General features: G+C 37.6%; 1 protein-coding gene across 7 annotated transcripts in view; it reads right to left on the minus strand.

Annotated features, from left to right (window-relative positions):
• CDC14A (cell division cycle 14A) overlaps nt 1-17,812 on the minus strand; it is a 187,345-nt gene that overhangs the window by 26,043 nt on the left and 143,490 nt on the right. For all 7 annotated transcript variants that reach the window (XM_044944641.2, XM_025288204.3, XM_044944639.2 and 4 more), the window contains one exon: nt 15,707-15,866. In XM_044944641.2, the coding sequence (XP_044800576.2) occupies nt 15,707-15,866 (160 nt within the window). The remainder of the gene's footprint in view (nt 1-15,706; nt 15,867-17,812) is intronic.

A 17,812-nucleotide genomic window follows, 5' to 3' on the forward strand; every position in this document is an offset into this window, starting at 1 on the left:
TGCCCGACTCTTGGCGACCCCATGGACTGCAGCCTACCAGGCACCTCCATCCATGGGATTTTCCAGGCAAGAGTACTGGAGTGGGGTACCATTGCCTTCTCTGGTTTATCTCTCCTACTTTATTATAAATCTTAAAGGTGAACATTTTTTTAATTATAATACATTTTAAACACATAGAAAACAAGTAAATGATGTAACAGCCAGTCATGTACCTTACTACCCAGAATTAACATATTTTTTTCTTAAGTTCCTTAAGGAGTTTACTTCAGTACACTAGCTCTCAAAGAAAAAGAAAACATTATATATTAAGTCCCAGCTCTCAACCTCTGGAGAAGGAAACCATGACTTTTCTAAAGAAAAAAAATATATATTTTACCACATAGTACTTGTTTGTCATAGGCAACAACAAACTACAGAAAATATTATCTCAAAAAAAATATTAAAGACACCTACATACTTATCTTCAAAGTAAAACACACTGGCATTCTGTCATATAGTCTTCCAGACTTTTCCCTGTGGCACACATACCCCACCAACACATTTCTTCCTCACAAAAGGAGGCTGAATTATACATGTTGCTTTGTAACTTACTTTTTCACTTAAATGTACTGTGGAAGTGTTTCAGGGTAAATTTTTAAGATCCTCTACATTATCATTTTTATGGTTCTATAAAATTCCACTGTCTAGATGTATCAGATTTTATATATTTTGCCCTCGGCCAGGCTGTTTTCTGTCTTTCATCATTATAAACAGTTCCAACAAACATCCTTCTATACAAGCACATGGTTTTTGAACCCGTCCTATTATTACTGCCTTAAGATAAATGGATAGAAGTGGAATTGCTAGATTAAAGTCTCCTGCTATATATTATCAAACCACCCTCCAAAAAGACTACACCATTTTAAATTCCAACTAGCAATGTTTAAGAGCTTTTTGATCCCCAGAACCCTTGCTAATACAGCATACATTTCTTTAATCTCACATAACCTGACAGGCATAAACAGCATCTGTGTTTTCTTTATTCCTAAGGAAGAAGAACATTTTTTTTATATTTACCAACCATAAGGCCTCCCATTTTATTTGTGTACATGGAGTTCTCAGGTTGATTTTTGAGAGTTCTTTACATTAAAGAAAACAAAAACCCTCATTTGAATGTGACACAATTATTTCCTCTTAGTTGATTACTATGAGGTTAGTAAATTAGAGAGATCAAGACTGGTGGGGAGGAACAGCAGTCATCTGATGAGAGATGACAGATTGGACCAGGCAAGGAGAACTGCTTGGAAATCAGGACCTGGGGAAGGAAGAGGGAGGGAAAAAGAACTGGACACACATTAGAGGTCTGGAAAAATCTGCTAAAATCTAAATCATGGAGTTTTTATTATTTTTTTTTTTTTTGGTCTCAATCACCCCTTATTTTATGTCTGTGGCTACTGTAAGAAGTTTTAGCAATTTTTAGGATGAAGAATATAAAACATATGTAAATGATTAACAGCCTTCAGACTCTTGACAAAAATAGTTATACACAATGTTATTCAAAACACATTTAAATTAAATTACAAAATTAATTTAAACAAAAAGCCCCACACACCTATGGTCAGTTAATCTTTGACAAAGGAGCCAAGAACATACAATGGGAAAAAGACAGTTTCTTCAGTAAAGGGTGCTAGGAAAGTTGGACAGTTAAATGTAAATCAATGAACATACCCTCTCGTCACACACAAAAATAAACTCAAAATAACGTAAAGACTTAAACACAAGACACCATAAAACTCCTAGAAAAGGTCATAGGCAAAATATTCTCAGACATAAATCATACCTATGTTTTCTTAAATGTCTCCCAAGGCAATAGAAATAATAACAAAAATAAACAAATGGGGCCTAATCAAACTTACAAGACTTGCACAGCAAAGAAAACCATAAGCAAAAAGACAACCTACAGAATGGGAGAAAATATCTGCAAATGATGCAACTGACATGGGTTTAATCTCCAAAATACACAAAATATCAAACAACCAGATTGAAAAATGAGCAGAAGATCTAAATGGACATTTCTCCGAAGAAGAAATACAGATGGCCAACAGGCACATGAAAAGATGCTCAACAACGCTAATTAGAGAAATGCAAATCAAAACTACAATGAGATGCCACCTCATACCCTCAAAAAGTCTACAAATAACAAATGCTGGACAGTGTGTGGAGAAAAAGGAACCCTCCTACACTGTTGGTATGAATGTAAGTTGGTGCAGCCACTGTGAAAAACAGTATGGAGGTTTCCTCAGAAAACTAAAAATAGAATTACCATATGATCCAGGAATCCCACTCCTGGGTGTATATTGACAAAACTTTAATTCAAAAAGATACATACACCTTTACGTCCACAGCAGCACTACTGACAATAGCCAAGACATGGAAACAACCTACATGTCCATCAACAGATGAATGGATAAATATATAATAGAATACTGCTGCTGCTGCTGCTAAGTCACTTCAGTTGTGTCTGACTCTGTGTGACCCCATGGACGGCAGCCCACCAGGCTCCCCCGTCCCTGGGATTCTTCAGGCAAGAACACTGGAGTGGGTTGCCATTTCCTTCTCCAATGCATGAAAGTGAAAAGTCAAAGTGAAGTCGCTCAGTCGTGTCTGACCCTCAGCGACCCCATGGACTGAGCCTACCAGGCTCCTCCATCCATGGGATTTTCCAGGAAAGAGTATTGGAGTGGGGTGCCATTGCCTTCTCCAAATAGAATACTACTCAGTCATAAAAGAGAACAAAATAATGTCAACAGTATTTTGGATAATGTATGCAACTAGAAATTATCACACTAAGTGAAGTAAGTCAGAAAGAGAAAGACAAACACCATATGATATCACTTATATGTAGAATCTAAAATATGACACAAATGAAACCATCTACAAAACAGAGTCAGAATCATGGACATAAAGAAGAGACTGGTGATCGCCAAGGGGAAGGGGCTGGGATAGAGTGTGAGGGATGGACTGGGAGGCTGGGGTTAGCAGATGCAAATTATTATATATAGAATGGACAAATGACAAGGTCCTACTGGTAGAGCACAGAGAAGTATATTCAATATCTTATTGCAAACCATAATGGAAAAGAATGTAAAAAATGAATGTATGCATATGTATAATTTTGCTATATAGCAGATATTAACAGAACATTGTAAATGAACTATACTTGTTTTTAAAATAGTTTTGAAAAGAAACAAAAAGCTAATATAGAAGGGGATCTGAGCTTCCTGGAACCCTGGAAAAGACATGCAGATGGGCATATAACCAAAGCCTATATTTATTAGGGCACCTATAACATAAATTAGGGGGCTTTCCAGGTGGTACAGTGGTGAAGAATCTGCCTGCCAATGCAGGAGATGCAACAGATGAGGGTTTGATCCCTGGGTCATGATGATATACTGGAGAAGAAATGGCAACCCACTCCAGTATTCCTGCCTGGAAAATTCCATAGACAGAGGAGGCTGGTGGGCTACAGTCCATGGAATTGCTAAGAGTAGGATACAGCTGAGCACAAGCGCAACATATACTGGGTCATAAGCACCTGTGTGGGGGAAAATGTATTAGAAAATATAGCTCCATTTGCCATGAGGCATAAGTCAATCCCAAGAACTGATAGATCTGGGGGATTCTGAGGCCGTTTCTGATCGAGTATTGTTAGACCTCATTTTTTATACCAAATTCATTCCTCATGATGACTAATGATGAACAAAGTCACAAACAACAAAGGTTAACCCAGCCCTCCCTGTGCTCTTGGGCTTCAGCCCCTCTCTCCAGAGTCTCAGTGCAAGCCCCACTCCCTGCTCTCAGCTGCTCTAGGAACAGCAGATCCCCTGAAACAAAGCCACATGGTTGCTGGTGATGGTGAAGAAGCCTAGTCCAGGGAAGACCTTATGTTTTGGCTCCCCCAAGGAAAGAGGTCTGCTCTTAGGCTCCCTGTTGCACTCCTGAAGGTCTGAGCATCAGCAGCTTTTCATTTGGATACCAGCCTGCCTTACATAAAGACAGGAAAATGAGAGTCAACTAAAACACATAAAGAAAGAGCATTTTAAAAGATATTCTTGGGTGGCAGCGGGCAGTGGGAGTGGCAGCCATGCCATGTGGCTGCTGGGGCCGCTGTACCTGCTGCTGAGCAGCACCACAGAGATCAAGCCCTGAGCCTTTGGAGTGGGAGCACTGACTCCAAGACCCCTGACTACCAGAGAACTAACCCTAGGGAGTATCAAATAGTGAGAACTCTCACAAAGGAAACCACTTGAATACAAGATCCGGCATCACCCAACCACCAGTAGCACCCTGTGCAGGATGCCCATCTAAACAACAGACAAAACAAAAATACATCACCAGACAGGATTACCACCTCACTCAGCCTTGCCCATCAGAGGAAAAACAAACAAGCAAAAACTCAGCACAAATTTCACCCTATATGAAGCTTACACAAACCACCAGACCAACCTTAGGAGGGCAGAAACCAAACGGAAGAAAGAATTCAACTTTCTTCAAGGAAAGAATTCAACTTTCCTTGAAGCCTGGGAAAAAGAGACATCAAACACAATAAGTTAAAAAAATAAAAATAAAAAGGCAGAGAAATACTGCACAAATGAAGGAATAAACTAGGAACACAGAAGTCCAAATAAATGAAGAGGAAACAGGCAAACTACCTGAAAAAGAATTCAGAATAATGATAGTAAAGGTGATCAAAAACTTTTGAAAACAAAATGGAGAAAATGCAAGAATCAATTAACAAAGACCTAGAAGAATTAAAGAATAAACATACAGAGACAAATAACACAATTACTGAAATTAAAAATACTCTAGAAGGAATCAATATCAGAATATCTGAAGCAGAAGAACGAAACAGTGAGCTGGAAGATAAAATGGTGGAACTAACTTCTGAAGAGCAGAATAAAGGACAAAGAATGAAAAGAGCTGAGGACAGTCTCAGAGACCCGACCATATCAAACGCACCAACATTTGAATTATAGGCATCCCAGAAGAAGAGAAAAAGAAAGGTTATGAAAAATTTTTTGAAGAGATTATAGTTTAAAATTTCCCCAACATGAAAAAGGAAATAGTCAATCAAGTCCAAGAAGCATAGAGTCCCATACAAGAAACCCCAGGAGAAACACACCAAGACACATACTAATCAAACTAACAAAGACTAAACACAAAGAAAGAATATTAAAAGCAACAAGGGAGAAGCAACTAGTAACATACAAGGGAAACCTCATATATTTAACAGCTGATCTTTCACCAGAAACTCTGAAGGCCAGAAGGGAATGGCAGGATATATTTAAAGTATTGAAAGGGAAAAATCTACAACCAAGATTACTGTGCCAGGCAAGGATATCATTCAGAATTGATGGAGAAATAAAAAGCTTTTCAGACAAGCAAAAGTACCATCAAACCAGCTTTACAACAAATATTAAAGGGATTTATATAGTCAAGAAATACAAGAGAAGAACAAAGATCTACAAAATCAACCCCAAACAATTAAGAAAATGGAAGAGGAACATATATATCAATAATTACTTTAAATGTAAATGGGTTAAATGCTCCAATCAAAAGACACAGACTGGCTGAATGGATACAAAAACAAGACCCATATATATGCCGTCTACAAGAAACCAACTTCAGACCTCAAGACACATATAGACTGAAAGTGAGAGGATGGAAAAATATATTCCATGCAAATGGGAAGCAAAAAAGCTGGAATAGCAATCTTCATATCAGACAAAATAGACCTTAAAATAAAGAAGATTACAAGAGATAAGGAAAAAGAAAAAAACAAGAGATAAGGAAGGACTCTACATAATGATCAAGGGATCAATCAATGCAAGAGGAAGACATAACAATTGTAAATATCTAAGCACCCAACATAGGAGCACCTCAATACATAAGACAAACACTAACAGACATAAAAGGAGAAATTGACAGTAACACATTAATAGTAGGAGACTTTAACACCCCACTCACACCAATGGACAGATCATCAAAACAGAAAATTAATAAGGAAACACAAATCTTAAGTGATACATTAGATGAGATGGATCTCATTCATATCTTCAGGACATTCCACCCAAATGCAGAAGAATACACCTTCTTCTCAAGCGTACATGGAACATTCTCCAGGATAGACCACATCTTGGGTCACAAATCAAACCTCAGTAAATGTAAGAAAATTGAAATCGTATCAAGCATCTTCTCCAACCACAATGCTATGAGACTAGAGATCAATCACAAGAAGAAAAGTGTAAGAAACACAAACACATGGAGAATAAACAACACGTTTCTAAATAACCAACAGGTTCCTGAAGAAATCAAAAGGGCACTCAAAAAAATTTCTAGAAACAAATGACAATGAAAACATGACAACTCAAAACCTATGGGATGCAGCAAAAGCAGTTCTAGGAGGGAAGTTTATAGCAATACAATCCTACCTCAAGAAACAAGAAAAACATTAAATAGACAACCTAACTTTACACCTAAAACAACCAGAAAAAGAACAAAAAACACCCCTCAAATTAGTAGAAGGAAAGAAATCAAAAAGACCCAAGCAGAAATAAATGAAAAAGAAATGAAAGAAACAATAGTAAAGATTAACAAAACTAAAAGCTGGTTCTTTGAGAAATAAACAAAATTGACAAACCTTTAGCCAGACTCATCAAGAAAAAAAGAGAGAAGAATCAAATCAACAAAATTAGAAATTAAAAAGGAGAGGTTACAACAGACAATGCAGAAATACAAAGGAGTATAAGAGACTATTATGAACAACTAATAACGGAGAAGGCAATGGCACCCCACTTCAGTACTCTTGCTTGGAAAATCCCATGGATGGGGGAGCCTGGAAGGCTGCAGTCCATGGGGTCACTGAGGGTCGGACATGACTGAGAGACTTTGCTTTCGCTTTTCACTTTCATGCATTAGAGAAGGAAATGGCAGCCCACTCCAGTGTTCTTGCCTGGAGAATCCCAGGGACGGGGGAGCCTGGTGGGCTGCCGTCTATGGGGTCACACAGAGTCGGACACGACTGAAGTGACTTAGCAATATGGTAATAAAATAGATAACCTGGAAGAAATGGACAGATTCTTCGAAAAGTTCAATCTTCCAAGACTGAACCAGGAAGAAATAGAAATTATGAACAACCCAATTACAAGCACTGAAATTGAAGCTGTGATTAAAAAAATATCTCCCAAAAAACAAAAGCCCAGGACCAGGTGGCTTCACAGGAGAATTCTATTAAACATTTAGAGAAGAGCTAATGCCTATCCTTCTAAAACTCTTTCAAAAAATTACAGAGGAAGGAACACTTCCAAACTCATTCTATGAGGCCACCATCACCCTGATACCAAAACCAGACAAAGAAAACACACAGAAAGAAAACTACACACCAATATCACTGATGAATATAGATGCAACAATCATAAACAAAATTTTAGCACAGAATTCAGCAACACATCAAAAAGCTCATACATGATGATCAAGTTGGGTTTATTCCAGAGATGCAAGGATTCTTCAATATATGCAAATCAATCAATGTGATACACCATATTAACAAATTGGAAGATAAAAACCATATGATGATTTCAATAGAAAAGCTTTGACAAAATTCAGCACCTATTTATGATTAAAACTCTTCAAAAAATGGGTATAGAAGGAACCTACCTCAACATAGTAAAGGCCATATATGATAAGCATACAGCAAACATTATTCTCAGTGGTGAAAAACAGAAAGCATTCCCCCTAAGAGCAGGAACAAGACAAGAGGGTCCATTTTTGCCATTATTATTCAACCTAGTTCTGGAAGTCCTAGCTACAGCAATCAGAGAAGAAAATAAATCAAAGGAATCCAGTTCAGAAAAGAAGAAATAAAACTCTCACTGCTTGCAGATGACATGATATTGTACATAGAAAACCCTAAAGATAGTAACAGAAAATTACTAGAGCTAATCAGTGAATTTAGCAAAGTTGCAGGATACAAAACCAATACACAGAAATCACTTGCATTTCTATATACTAACAATGAAAAATCAGAAGGAGAAATTAAGGAACCAATCCCATTCACCACTGAAACAAAAAGAATTAAATATATAGGAATAAACTTACCTAGAGACAAAAGAACTGTACACAGAAAATTGTAAGACACTAATGAAAGAAATCAAAGATGACATAAACAGATGGAGAGATATTCCATGTTCCTGGGTAGGAAGAATCAATTTGTGAAAATGACTATACTACCAAACACAATCTACGGATTCAATGTGATCCCTATCAAATTACCAATGGCATTTTTCACAGAAATAGAACAAAAAATTTCACAATTCATATGGAAACACAAAAGACCCTGAATAGCCAAAGCAGTCTTGACAAAGAAGAATGGAGCTTGAGGAATCACCTTCTTGACTTTAGATTATACTACAAAGCTACAGTCATCAAGACAGTATGGTACTGGCACAAAAACAGAAATGTAGACCAATGGAACAAGATAGAAAGCCTAGAGATAAACCCATGCACCTCTGGGTACCCTGTTTTTGACAAAGGAGGCAAGAATATACAATGGGGCAAAGACAGCCTCTTCAATGAATGGTGATGGGAAAACTGGACAGCTCCATGTAAAAGAATGAAATTAGAATACTTCCTAACACCATGCACAAAGATAAAGTGGATTAAAGACCTAAATGTAAGAACAGAAACTATAAAACTCTTAGAGGAAAACACAGGCAGAACACTTGATGACATAATCAAAGCAAGATCCTCTATGACCCTCCTCCTAGAGTAATGGAAATAAAAACAAATGTAAACAAGTGGGACCTGATTAAACTTAAAAGCTTTTGCATAGCAAAGGAAACTATAAGCAAGGTGAGAAGACAATCCTCAGAATGGGAGAAAATGATAGCAAATGAAACAACTGACAAACAATTAATTTCCAAAATATAGAAGCAGCTCCTACAACTCAATACCAGAAAAGCAAACAACCCAATCAAAAAGTGGGAAAAAGACCTAAACAGACATTTCTCCAAAGAAGATATACACATGGCTAAGAAACACATGAAAAGATGCTCAACATCACTCATTATTAGAGAAATGCAAATCAAAACTACAATGAGATACCATCTCACACCAGTTAGAATGGCAATCATTAAAAAGTCAGGAAACAACAGGTGCTGGAGAGGATGTGGAGAAAAGGGAACACTCTTGCACTGTTGGTGGAAATGTAAATTGATACAGCCACTATGGAAGACGGTGTGGAGATTCCTTAAAAGACAAAGAATAAAACCACCATATGACCCAGTAATCCCACTGATAAGCATACACCCTGAGGAAACCAAAATTGAAAAAGACACATATATCCCGATGTTCAATGCAGCATTATTTACAATCACTAGAACATGGAAGCAACCTAGATGTTCATCAACAGATGAATGGATAAAGAAGTTGTGGTACATATACACAATGGAATATTACTCAGTCATAAAAAGAAATGCATTTGAGTTAGTTCTAATGAGGGGGATGAACTTAGAACCTATTATATAGAGTGAAGTGAGTTAGAAAGAGAAAGATAAATACCATATTCTAATGCATATATATGGAATCTAAAAAAATGGTACTGAAGAATTTATTTACGGCCAAAAATGGAGAAAAAGACATAGAGAACAGACTTATGGACATGGGGAGAGGAGAGGAGAGGATGAGATGTACAGAAAGAGTAACATGGAAACATACATTACTGTATGTAAAACAGATAGCCAACGGGAATTTGCTGTATGGCTCAGGAAACTCAAACAGGGTCTCTGTATCAACCTAGAGGGGTAGGATGGGGAGGGAGATGGGAGGGAGGTTCAAAAGGGAGGGGATATATGTCTACCTATGGCTGATTCATGTTGAGGTTTGACAGAAAACAGCAAAATTCTGTAAAGCAATTATCCTTCAATAAAAAATAAATTAATATAAAAAAAATTTTTAAGCTATTCTTATTAACAGGTGATGGTCTAGCTAAAAAGCAAATAGTAGCATAAAATATGAAGATGTACTTTATTCTACAATTTGTCCACTATATACAGGCAAGATGAAGACCAAAATCAAATAAATTGTGCCCACAGATTTCAGTTGGATAAATTACTGACCAACATATTAATAAAACAGAGAAAGCTACTAGGGAGGTCGTCGTGTAAGCCATTAAGAAAAGATCTTTTAGATGAAATATAGCACACTATGGAATAAGATGGAAGAGTTATAATCGAAAAATGACATAAACGGAGAGTTTGAAATAGAAACAAGTAAAAATAGAAGTCAAGGGACTGAAAGAAAAAGACGAAAATAGCATTTTTTGCAGATTTAAATGATTTGGCCAGGAAAAATGACTGGGTCATCTCTAAAATTCTTTTCAGCTCTCAGATGTTAAACCTATGAGATATAAAAGTTGGGGAAAGGCAAAGAGGTTATCTTCATAAGTTGCTTCTGATCAACAAAAAAAATTTGGATTTATCAGAGCCCCCCCAATTCATCCCTGATGGTGGGAAAGATTGAAGTTAGAAGAAGGGGACAGCAGAGGACAAGATGGTCGGATGGCATCACTGACTCAGTGGACATGAATTTGAGCAAGCTCCGGGAGACGGTGAAAGACAAGGAAGCCTGGCGTGCTGGAATCCGTGGGGTCGCAAACAGTCAGACATGACTGGGTGACTGACCAAAAACAACCCAAATTCATCTTTCCTCCTTTTTCCTGCCACTGGTTCAGACCTCTATCACCTGGACCATTGCCTTGTGACCTTCCACCTCTAGCCACACACAGACACCAGCACCCCTTCAACAGCACAGCCTGGGTGAGCTCCCCAAACACTGAATCTCCCCTGACTGCCAGCCTCTGGTGGATCCCAGCAACTCTCAGATTGGACCTGGAATGTCTCAGTGGACCTACGAGTAGCAAGAAAGGTGCTTAACGGTAGGGCCTTAGAGATTCAATTTGTATTTCACAGATTTCTGAGATAAACCCTGTTCACAGGGATATTTATAAATCATAGTAACTGAGTGAGGTAATTAAAGCACCACATTCTCATTTATCTGTCAATTTATGTGAACTCTGCCAAACATCATCAGCACCTGTATCTAATTAATATCTCTAAGTCAAGAGTATATACTGACTGATGTGCTAATACTGGACTATCACCCTGGAGTAGGAAAAGAAAAGGATAGAAACAACAGTGATTGCAGGGGAAATTTCTGAGGACAGGCTGGCTAAGGTTACATACTAGAGCCACACAGAAGAACCCATGGACAGGCAGCGGGGTACAGTCAGAGGCCTTAGGGTTGGGGGCTAACTCTGGAGCCAGAGTCCCTGGGTTCAAATGGCAGCTCCACTCTACTTTGTGATGTTGGGCAGGTGGCTTCCTCTGCCTCAGTTATGTCATCTGTAAAATGGACCTAGGAAAGGTGCCTATTCCATACAGCTGTTGTAAGGACTAAATTTAATCCATGTTAAGTGCTTAGAACACTGACAGGCACATAGTAGGCACTGTTTAGGTTGCTATTGTTGTTGCCTTGTAAGCTCATTTAACTCCTTATATATCTGGCACTTTAAATAAGGTGCATTAAATTTCATCTTCTTGAAACCATTTTTTAAAGTCTTTATTGAATTTGTTACAGTATTATTTCTGTTTTATGTTTTGGTTTTTTGGCCAGGAGGCATGTGGGATATCAGCTCCCAACCAGGGACTGAACACACACCCTTTGCACTGGAAGATGAAGTCTTAACCACTGGACCTCCAGGGAAGTCCCTTAAAGCCAGTTTTTATAAGCCCAATGCACAATGGATCCTAAGGCCACTGATGATCAAAACGAGCACTTATCACTGGTACTATTTTGTATTTGAGTATGTGCTACCCTTGGATCAGATCAGATCAGATCAGATCAGTCACTCAGTCGTGTCCGACTCTTTGCAACCCCATGAATCGCAGCATTCCAGGCCTCCCTGTCCATCACCAACTCCCGGAGTTCACCCAGACTCATATCCATCGATCCAGTGATGCCATCCAGCCATCTCATCCTCTGTTGTCCCCTTTTCCTCCTGCCCCCAATCCCTCCCAGCATCAGAGTCTTTTCCAATGAGTCAACTCTTCGCATGAGATGGCCAAAGTACTGGAGTTTCAGCTTTAGCATCATTCCCTCTAAAGAACACCCAGGGCTTATCTCCTTTAGAATGGACTGGTTGGATCTCCTTGCAGTCCAAGGGACTCTCAAGAGTCTTCTCCAACACCACAGTTCAAAAGCATCAATTCTTCGGCACTCAGCCTTCTTCACAGTCCAACTCTCACATCCATACATGACCACAGGAAAAACCATAGCCTTGACTAGACGAACCTTTGTTGGCAAAGTAATGTCTCTGCTTTTGAATATGCTATCTAGGTTAGTCATAACTTTCCTTCCAAGGAGTAAGCGTCTTTTAATTTCATGGCTGCAGTCACCATCTGCAGTGATTTTGGAGCCCAGAAAAATAAACCCTTGGATAGCTTGAATTATTATTCCCAATTTCATGTCTGTATTCTTATTTGTTTTCTGTGAAACTGTCGGTCTTTGTTCATTCAGGTAATATTTACAAAGTCCTTGTGGGCTAGGAGTAGAATTATGATGAAGGCAGATAGATAGACGCCTCCATCTTTATAAAGAATTGCACCCAGCAAGGAAGGCGAGTAAGGACCATGAGGAAAAGGGCCGTGCAAAGACAGGGGTGTGGAGCAGGGAGCCCACTCCAGACCGGCATATATCCGTCAAGTATATTTCATAGCGACTAGCCAGTACTAACAACCACGTTCAATGAAGGTAAAACCTCTGTTTTTAAAAGGTTTCTCCTAACCCTGAGCAGACCAAGAGAATTCATTAAAGCCATAGCCTATTCCATTACTATGGCCTGAAGCATTCCAGTTGATACTTCTGATTATTTTCCTTTTACTCACCCTATAAGCACTGGAAAATTACACATTCAAGCTCTCCAAATCAGGTAACTACAGAGTTTCCTAAGCTTCCTAATAACCAATCACAGGAAAATTCCTGTAGGCCTGGAAATCAAAAGATAATTTGCTATTTCTGCTTTCAGTCTGACTTTAAAAAATAAAAACACCTTTAGAAGATTATTGCCTTTTGCAATTTCTTTGTACATAAACTTAAATATATCCAGGGTTTCCATGGGCTTCTATCCTGAATGTTGGTATAGAACTTGAAAGATGTTATTAAAACTTTTGCAGCATTCTTAAAGTATTTTCCCAATTACAAGAATGATAAAGAAATCACTAACTCATATACACTCACTTGAGTAAACTAACTCCCCCTATTCATGGAGACAGCACCAGATAAGCATGGCAATAAAAAGACTGAGAATCATAAGAGGTGTTTACACAAAGCGTCATCTAGCTATAAAGTGGTCAGCTAACTATAAACCCACAGATATGTCATGCCTACAATCTTAACCACACCATCACTCCCTAGTATTTCTGAACCCTTTCATTTCTGTCCTCTAATTTCAAAACTAATAGCACTTCTGAATGAGAACTAAAGTAATTAATTTGAGGGGTGTTGAAAAGAGGAAGGTGGTAAAACAGCCAACATCTGAATATATGTTCATATTTAAAACTGGTATTTTGAATTTCAATCATACTGCATTCATCACCCTTTCAGTGATAAATCAATGTTCACTGATCTCAAGTTCAACAAATTGAGTTCCAAAAAAGTATGAGAACAAATGTTCTAACTATCAGATGTCAATTTAATACAGATTATAATAGTAAGAGCATTATTTTTCTGCAAGATAAATGTATTTCTTAGATAGACAGACAGGTTTCACATGTACCTCTTCAGAAGCCATACTCAAAAGTCTTATTTACTTGAACTCAACCTGAAGAGGAAATGCTGACCAGAACAACAAAGTGTTGTTGTTTAGCTATATTATCTCACTAAAATGACAGTCCATATCCTTTCTGTTTGCTTTGAAAAGGTCAAACTATAACACAAAGACAAGAAAAGGTCTCCAAAGGCTCTGAATGTCAACGCGACCTTGGCTAAAAAGATTTACGCCTGGTCAAACAACTAAACTCAGCCACTTCATTGGTGACCGTCCTAGAGAACAGACCCCAGGCTTGAAAACTAAGTTCCTCCAGCAGTCTCCATCTTTCCTTTTGAAGAAAACACTCTCCCTATCTCCAAACACTCGCATTATCTTTCCTGGTGAAAGGATATCTGTTTGATTTCCTGAATCAAACAGATTCCTGAAAAAACAAATCTGTTTGGGTTGCCATCTGCTGACCTAACAGAGCTATGATATATTCCTTCCATCCTCAAGGGCTAAGCCTGTTCAAGGCCCTTGTCACTGCCTAATAGAATGTACATCTGCACTTGCTGCTTAAATATTTTAATAGCTTTCCTGCCCCTTTAGGGACATAAAAATAAATATAAGCCAGGTGCTTCCCTTCGCCTTAGTCAATACTGTGATGCATGAGCACATGCTCACTCTGTTACGTTTGATTTTTTGTGACCCCATGGATGGTAGCCCACCAGGCTTCTCTGTCCATGGAATTTTATAGGCAAGAGTACTGGAGTGGGTTGCCATTTCCTCCTCCAGGGGATCTTCCCGAACCAGGGATCCAACCCGCATCTCCTACATGGGAAGGTGGATTCTTCATCACTGAGCCATCTAGGAAGCCTATAGTCATATTGTGATAGAAAAAGCTAAACTAGCAGCTAGACTACCTGCTCTGAAGGTGGTTCCACTACTTAAGAACTCTGTAACCTTGAGCAAGTATAGAGTTTTATGCAACTCAGGTTTCTGATCCACACAAGGTAAAAAATTAGAACAAATTATTTCCAGGTTGTTTTTAGTTCCAAGAATGCCCATGAGCCTGCTGCTGCTGCTGCTAAGTCACGTCAGTTGTGTCTGACTCTGTGCGACCCCATAGACGGAAGCCCACCAGGCTCCTCTGTCCCTGGGATTCTCCAGGCAAGAAAATTCTTAGTAAATCACTACCATTTTTATTCAGAGGTAGGAGGTATAATAGAAAAAAATACAGATTTAAAATCAGATAGACCTGGATCGAATTATGTTTCTAACACTAAGATTAGAATTTCTCTAATATTCAATTTCCTATGATAACAAAGAGATAATGTTGCCTAACTCACTTAATCTCTAGTTATACAGATTAAATCAGACTATGTATGTCAACTATTTAAAGTGGTTTGCTTCTACTGGAGTCTCAAAAAAAAAAAAAAAAGTTGCCCCTGGTTATGCTTTCAACTCTGGACTTACTTTAGAAATCATGTATTTGAGGTTGCAATGTATCATTTGTGGTATGTACTATCCAATGATCACATTAAGCTTTTTTCTGATTAATATCTATTTCCATTTTCAAATAGAAAGTCTGCTTTTCAATTTCACTTTAGCAAGTAGTTTCCAAACCAGAGTAGACTCCTCTATAATTGTACTCCTTAAATTACAGCTTTTTTTCTCGTAAGGATAATTGCTTTCTTCGCATTTATTCTCGCTTTATAGGTGGTGCCTCCACACCTAAAAATTTAGTACTGTCATCATTTAGAGAAGAGATACGACTATGTTATATGTGTTCAACTGAAAAATGAAGAAATGCAGAATGTCAGTCTTAAGGAGATAGGAAAATCTTCCTGGAAAACAACTCACCTCTCCAAATCTCTCCATGTTTTGTATTTTAGATAAGTTTCCACCAATAGACATATCATCCAAGCTAGAAAGAATTTTATTAATACTTCCTTCACTGGATGGTCTATTTTTCAGTTTGGATCGGAAAATGTCTCCTTGGACCCATAGTGATGCCTGTTTCCTGTAAAAAGGAGAAAAAAATAATAATCATTTTTAAAATAAATGACTATCATCTCTTCAGAAATATGACATCTCATCGACAAAAAGATATAGCAGATAGATATTTGCAAATCAGACTAGAAAGATTATGAAGTCTTGGAATAAAGAAAATAAAGTCATTTTCTGAATGACAAAATAAATTAAAGTTCTATATTAAACACAAACACCCTTCTTTCAATATATGTCTGTATAGCCCTACATGGGTTGACTTTTAAGGTTCTTAGATGCTTAGAACAACTTCCACAGTAATAAAGTCTATGAGCTAATTTCTCTTTTAAATATTAATTTAAAATCTGGAATATATTTCTAAAATAGCAATTTGATACATCTGTGAAAATAGCTGGAGTGAAATGGACTCAAAGATATAGGTGAATGAACTTAAGTTAGACGGAGATATCACCTTAAAAAGTACTAAACACACACCTAATTGTATGTGGTATCATAAAAAGTCATGAACGTATAACTTTACAAACCCACTCTTATGATCTAAAAATAAGGTTTATAGCCTCAAATTGAATATCTTTTGGGAAAAAGAAAATGTAGTTGACGTTCATCTACAAGCTTCCCTTTATTCAAACAGGGCATATTTACAACTATTTTCAAGGCTATAAAAAAATAATTTAAAATGTGTAAGCAAAATGACAATTTTGGGCTACTATTTTTATTGATGGGGTCACCTTCATACGCCCCCATAGTTCCATATTATATCATACTGTACAGATTAGAATTCAACTAAAAACATAATAGTTCATCATAAGGAATACCAACAAGTAATGAAATAATAACATTATCAAGAAGATGTCACCAATAAGAACATAGATTTCTTTCTTGAGGCAACAGGAAGACCCAGTAATACTTTCTCTCAAAAGTTCCACACATCACAGAAAATTCAGGTTAAAACATGAGAAGAAAAATAACCCTCTCTGAAATGTCCTGTCTCATTGGGCCTTCAGGAAAGGAATCCGTCTTTCCTTCTAAACAAAGTTTATTCCCAAATCAGAATGTTAGTGTTTATGGTTAAAAATTGTTGAGAACCTTGAAGAAGAAGTTAACCTTTAAATTACAGCAAAATTTACATATGCAACCCCTCCAACCAAGCAAATACATACCTAGGCATCATACTACAGAAATATTCACTTGTGTACAAGATATAAACATGCTTGATACAATATTATTTGTAACAGTAAAATAATGGAGGCATATAGTGGACAACAGGTTTATTAAATTATAGTAAAGCTATTCTGTGAAATATTACACAGTCAAAAAAGCCTGGGATGGCCCTACATGTGGTGACAGGGAAGAGTGGCCATGAAACAAGACATTAGTGAATGAAAAATTAGGTGACAGAGTGTGGAAAGTGTGATCCTGTCTTTTGGGGAAAAAATGAAAAATGTTACAATTCACAGTTCACAGTTATTTGGAAGATTATATGCCAAAATATTAATGAGTTATCCTCAAGAATGGTAACAAAGGAAGCTTTGCTTTCTACTTCACAATGTCTACACTTTTGGACTTTTTTTGAAAAAACAATGTGCTGTTTGCTTTTGTTAAAAAAAAAGGTTTGAAAATAAATAAAAATATAGATCAAAGCAGAACAAAGATAGAGTAAGTTTGAAAAGGAACCCTTAAAGTTGTTACCATAAAAGACAGCAAGCAGTACATTACTACACTGTCTTAACAAGAGCACCTTTAGAAGTCAGGAGAAAAAAATGCCAAAATTTTAACAGCATAGGGTGCAACTGAATGGTTGAGGAGGGGCATTCTTTATTTAAATATAATATCCTACCCTACTTTCAAGGCTTCCCTGATAGCTCAGTTGTTAAGAATCCCCCTGCAATGCAGGAGACCCCAGTTTGATTCCTGGATCAGGAAGATCCACTGGAGAAGGGATAGGCTACCCATTCTAGT

This window comes from Bubalus bubalis, chromosome 6 (assembly GCF_019923935.1).
Source record: "Bubalus bubalis isolate 160015118507 breed Murrah chromosome 6, NDDB_SH_1, whole genome shotgun sequence".
Lineage (NCBI taxonomy): Eukaryota > Metazoa > Chordata > Mammalia > Artiodactyla > Bovidae > Bubalus > Bubalus bubalis.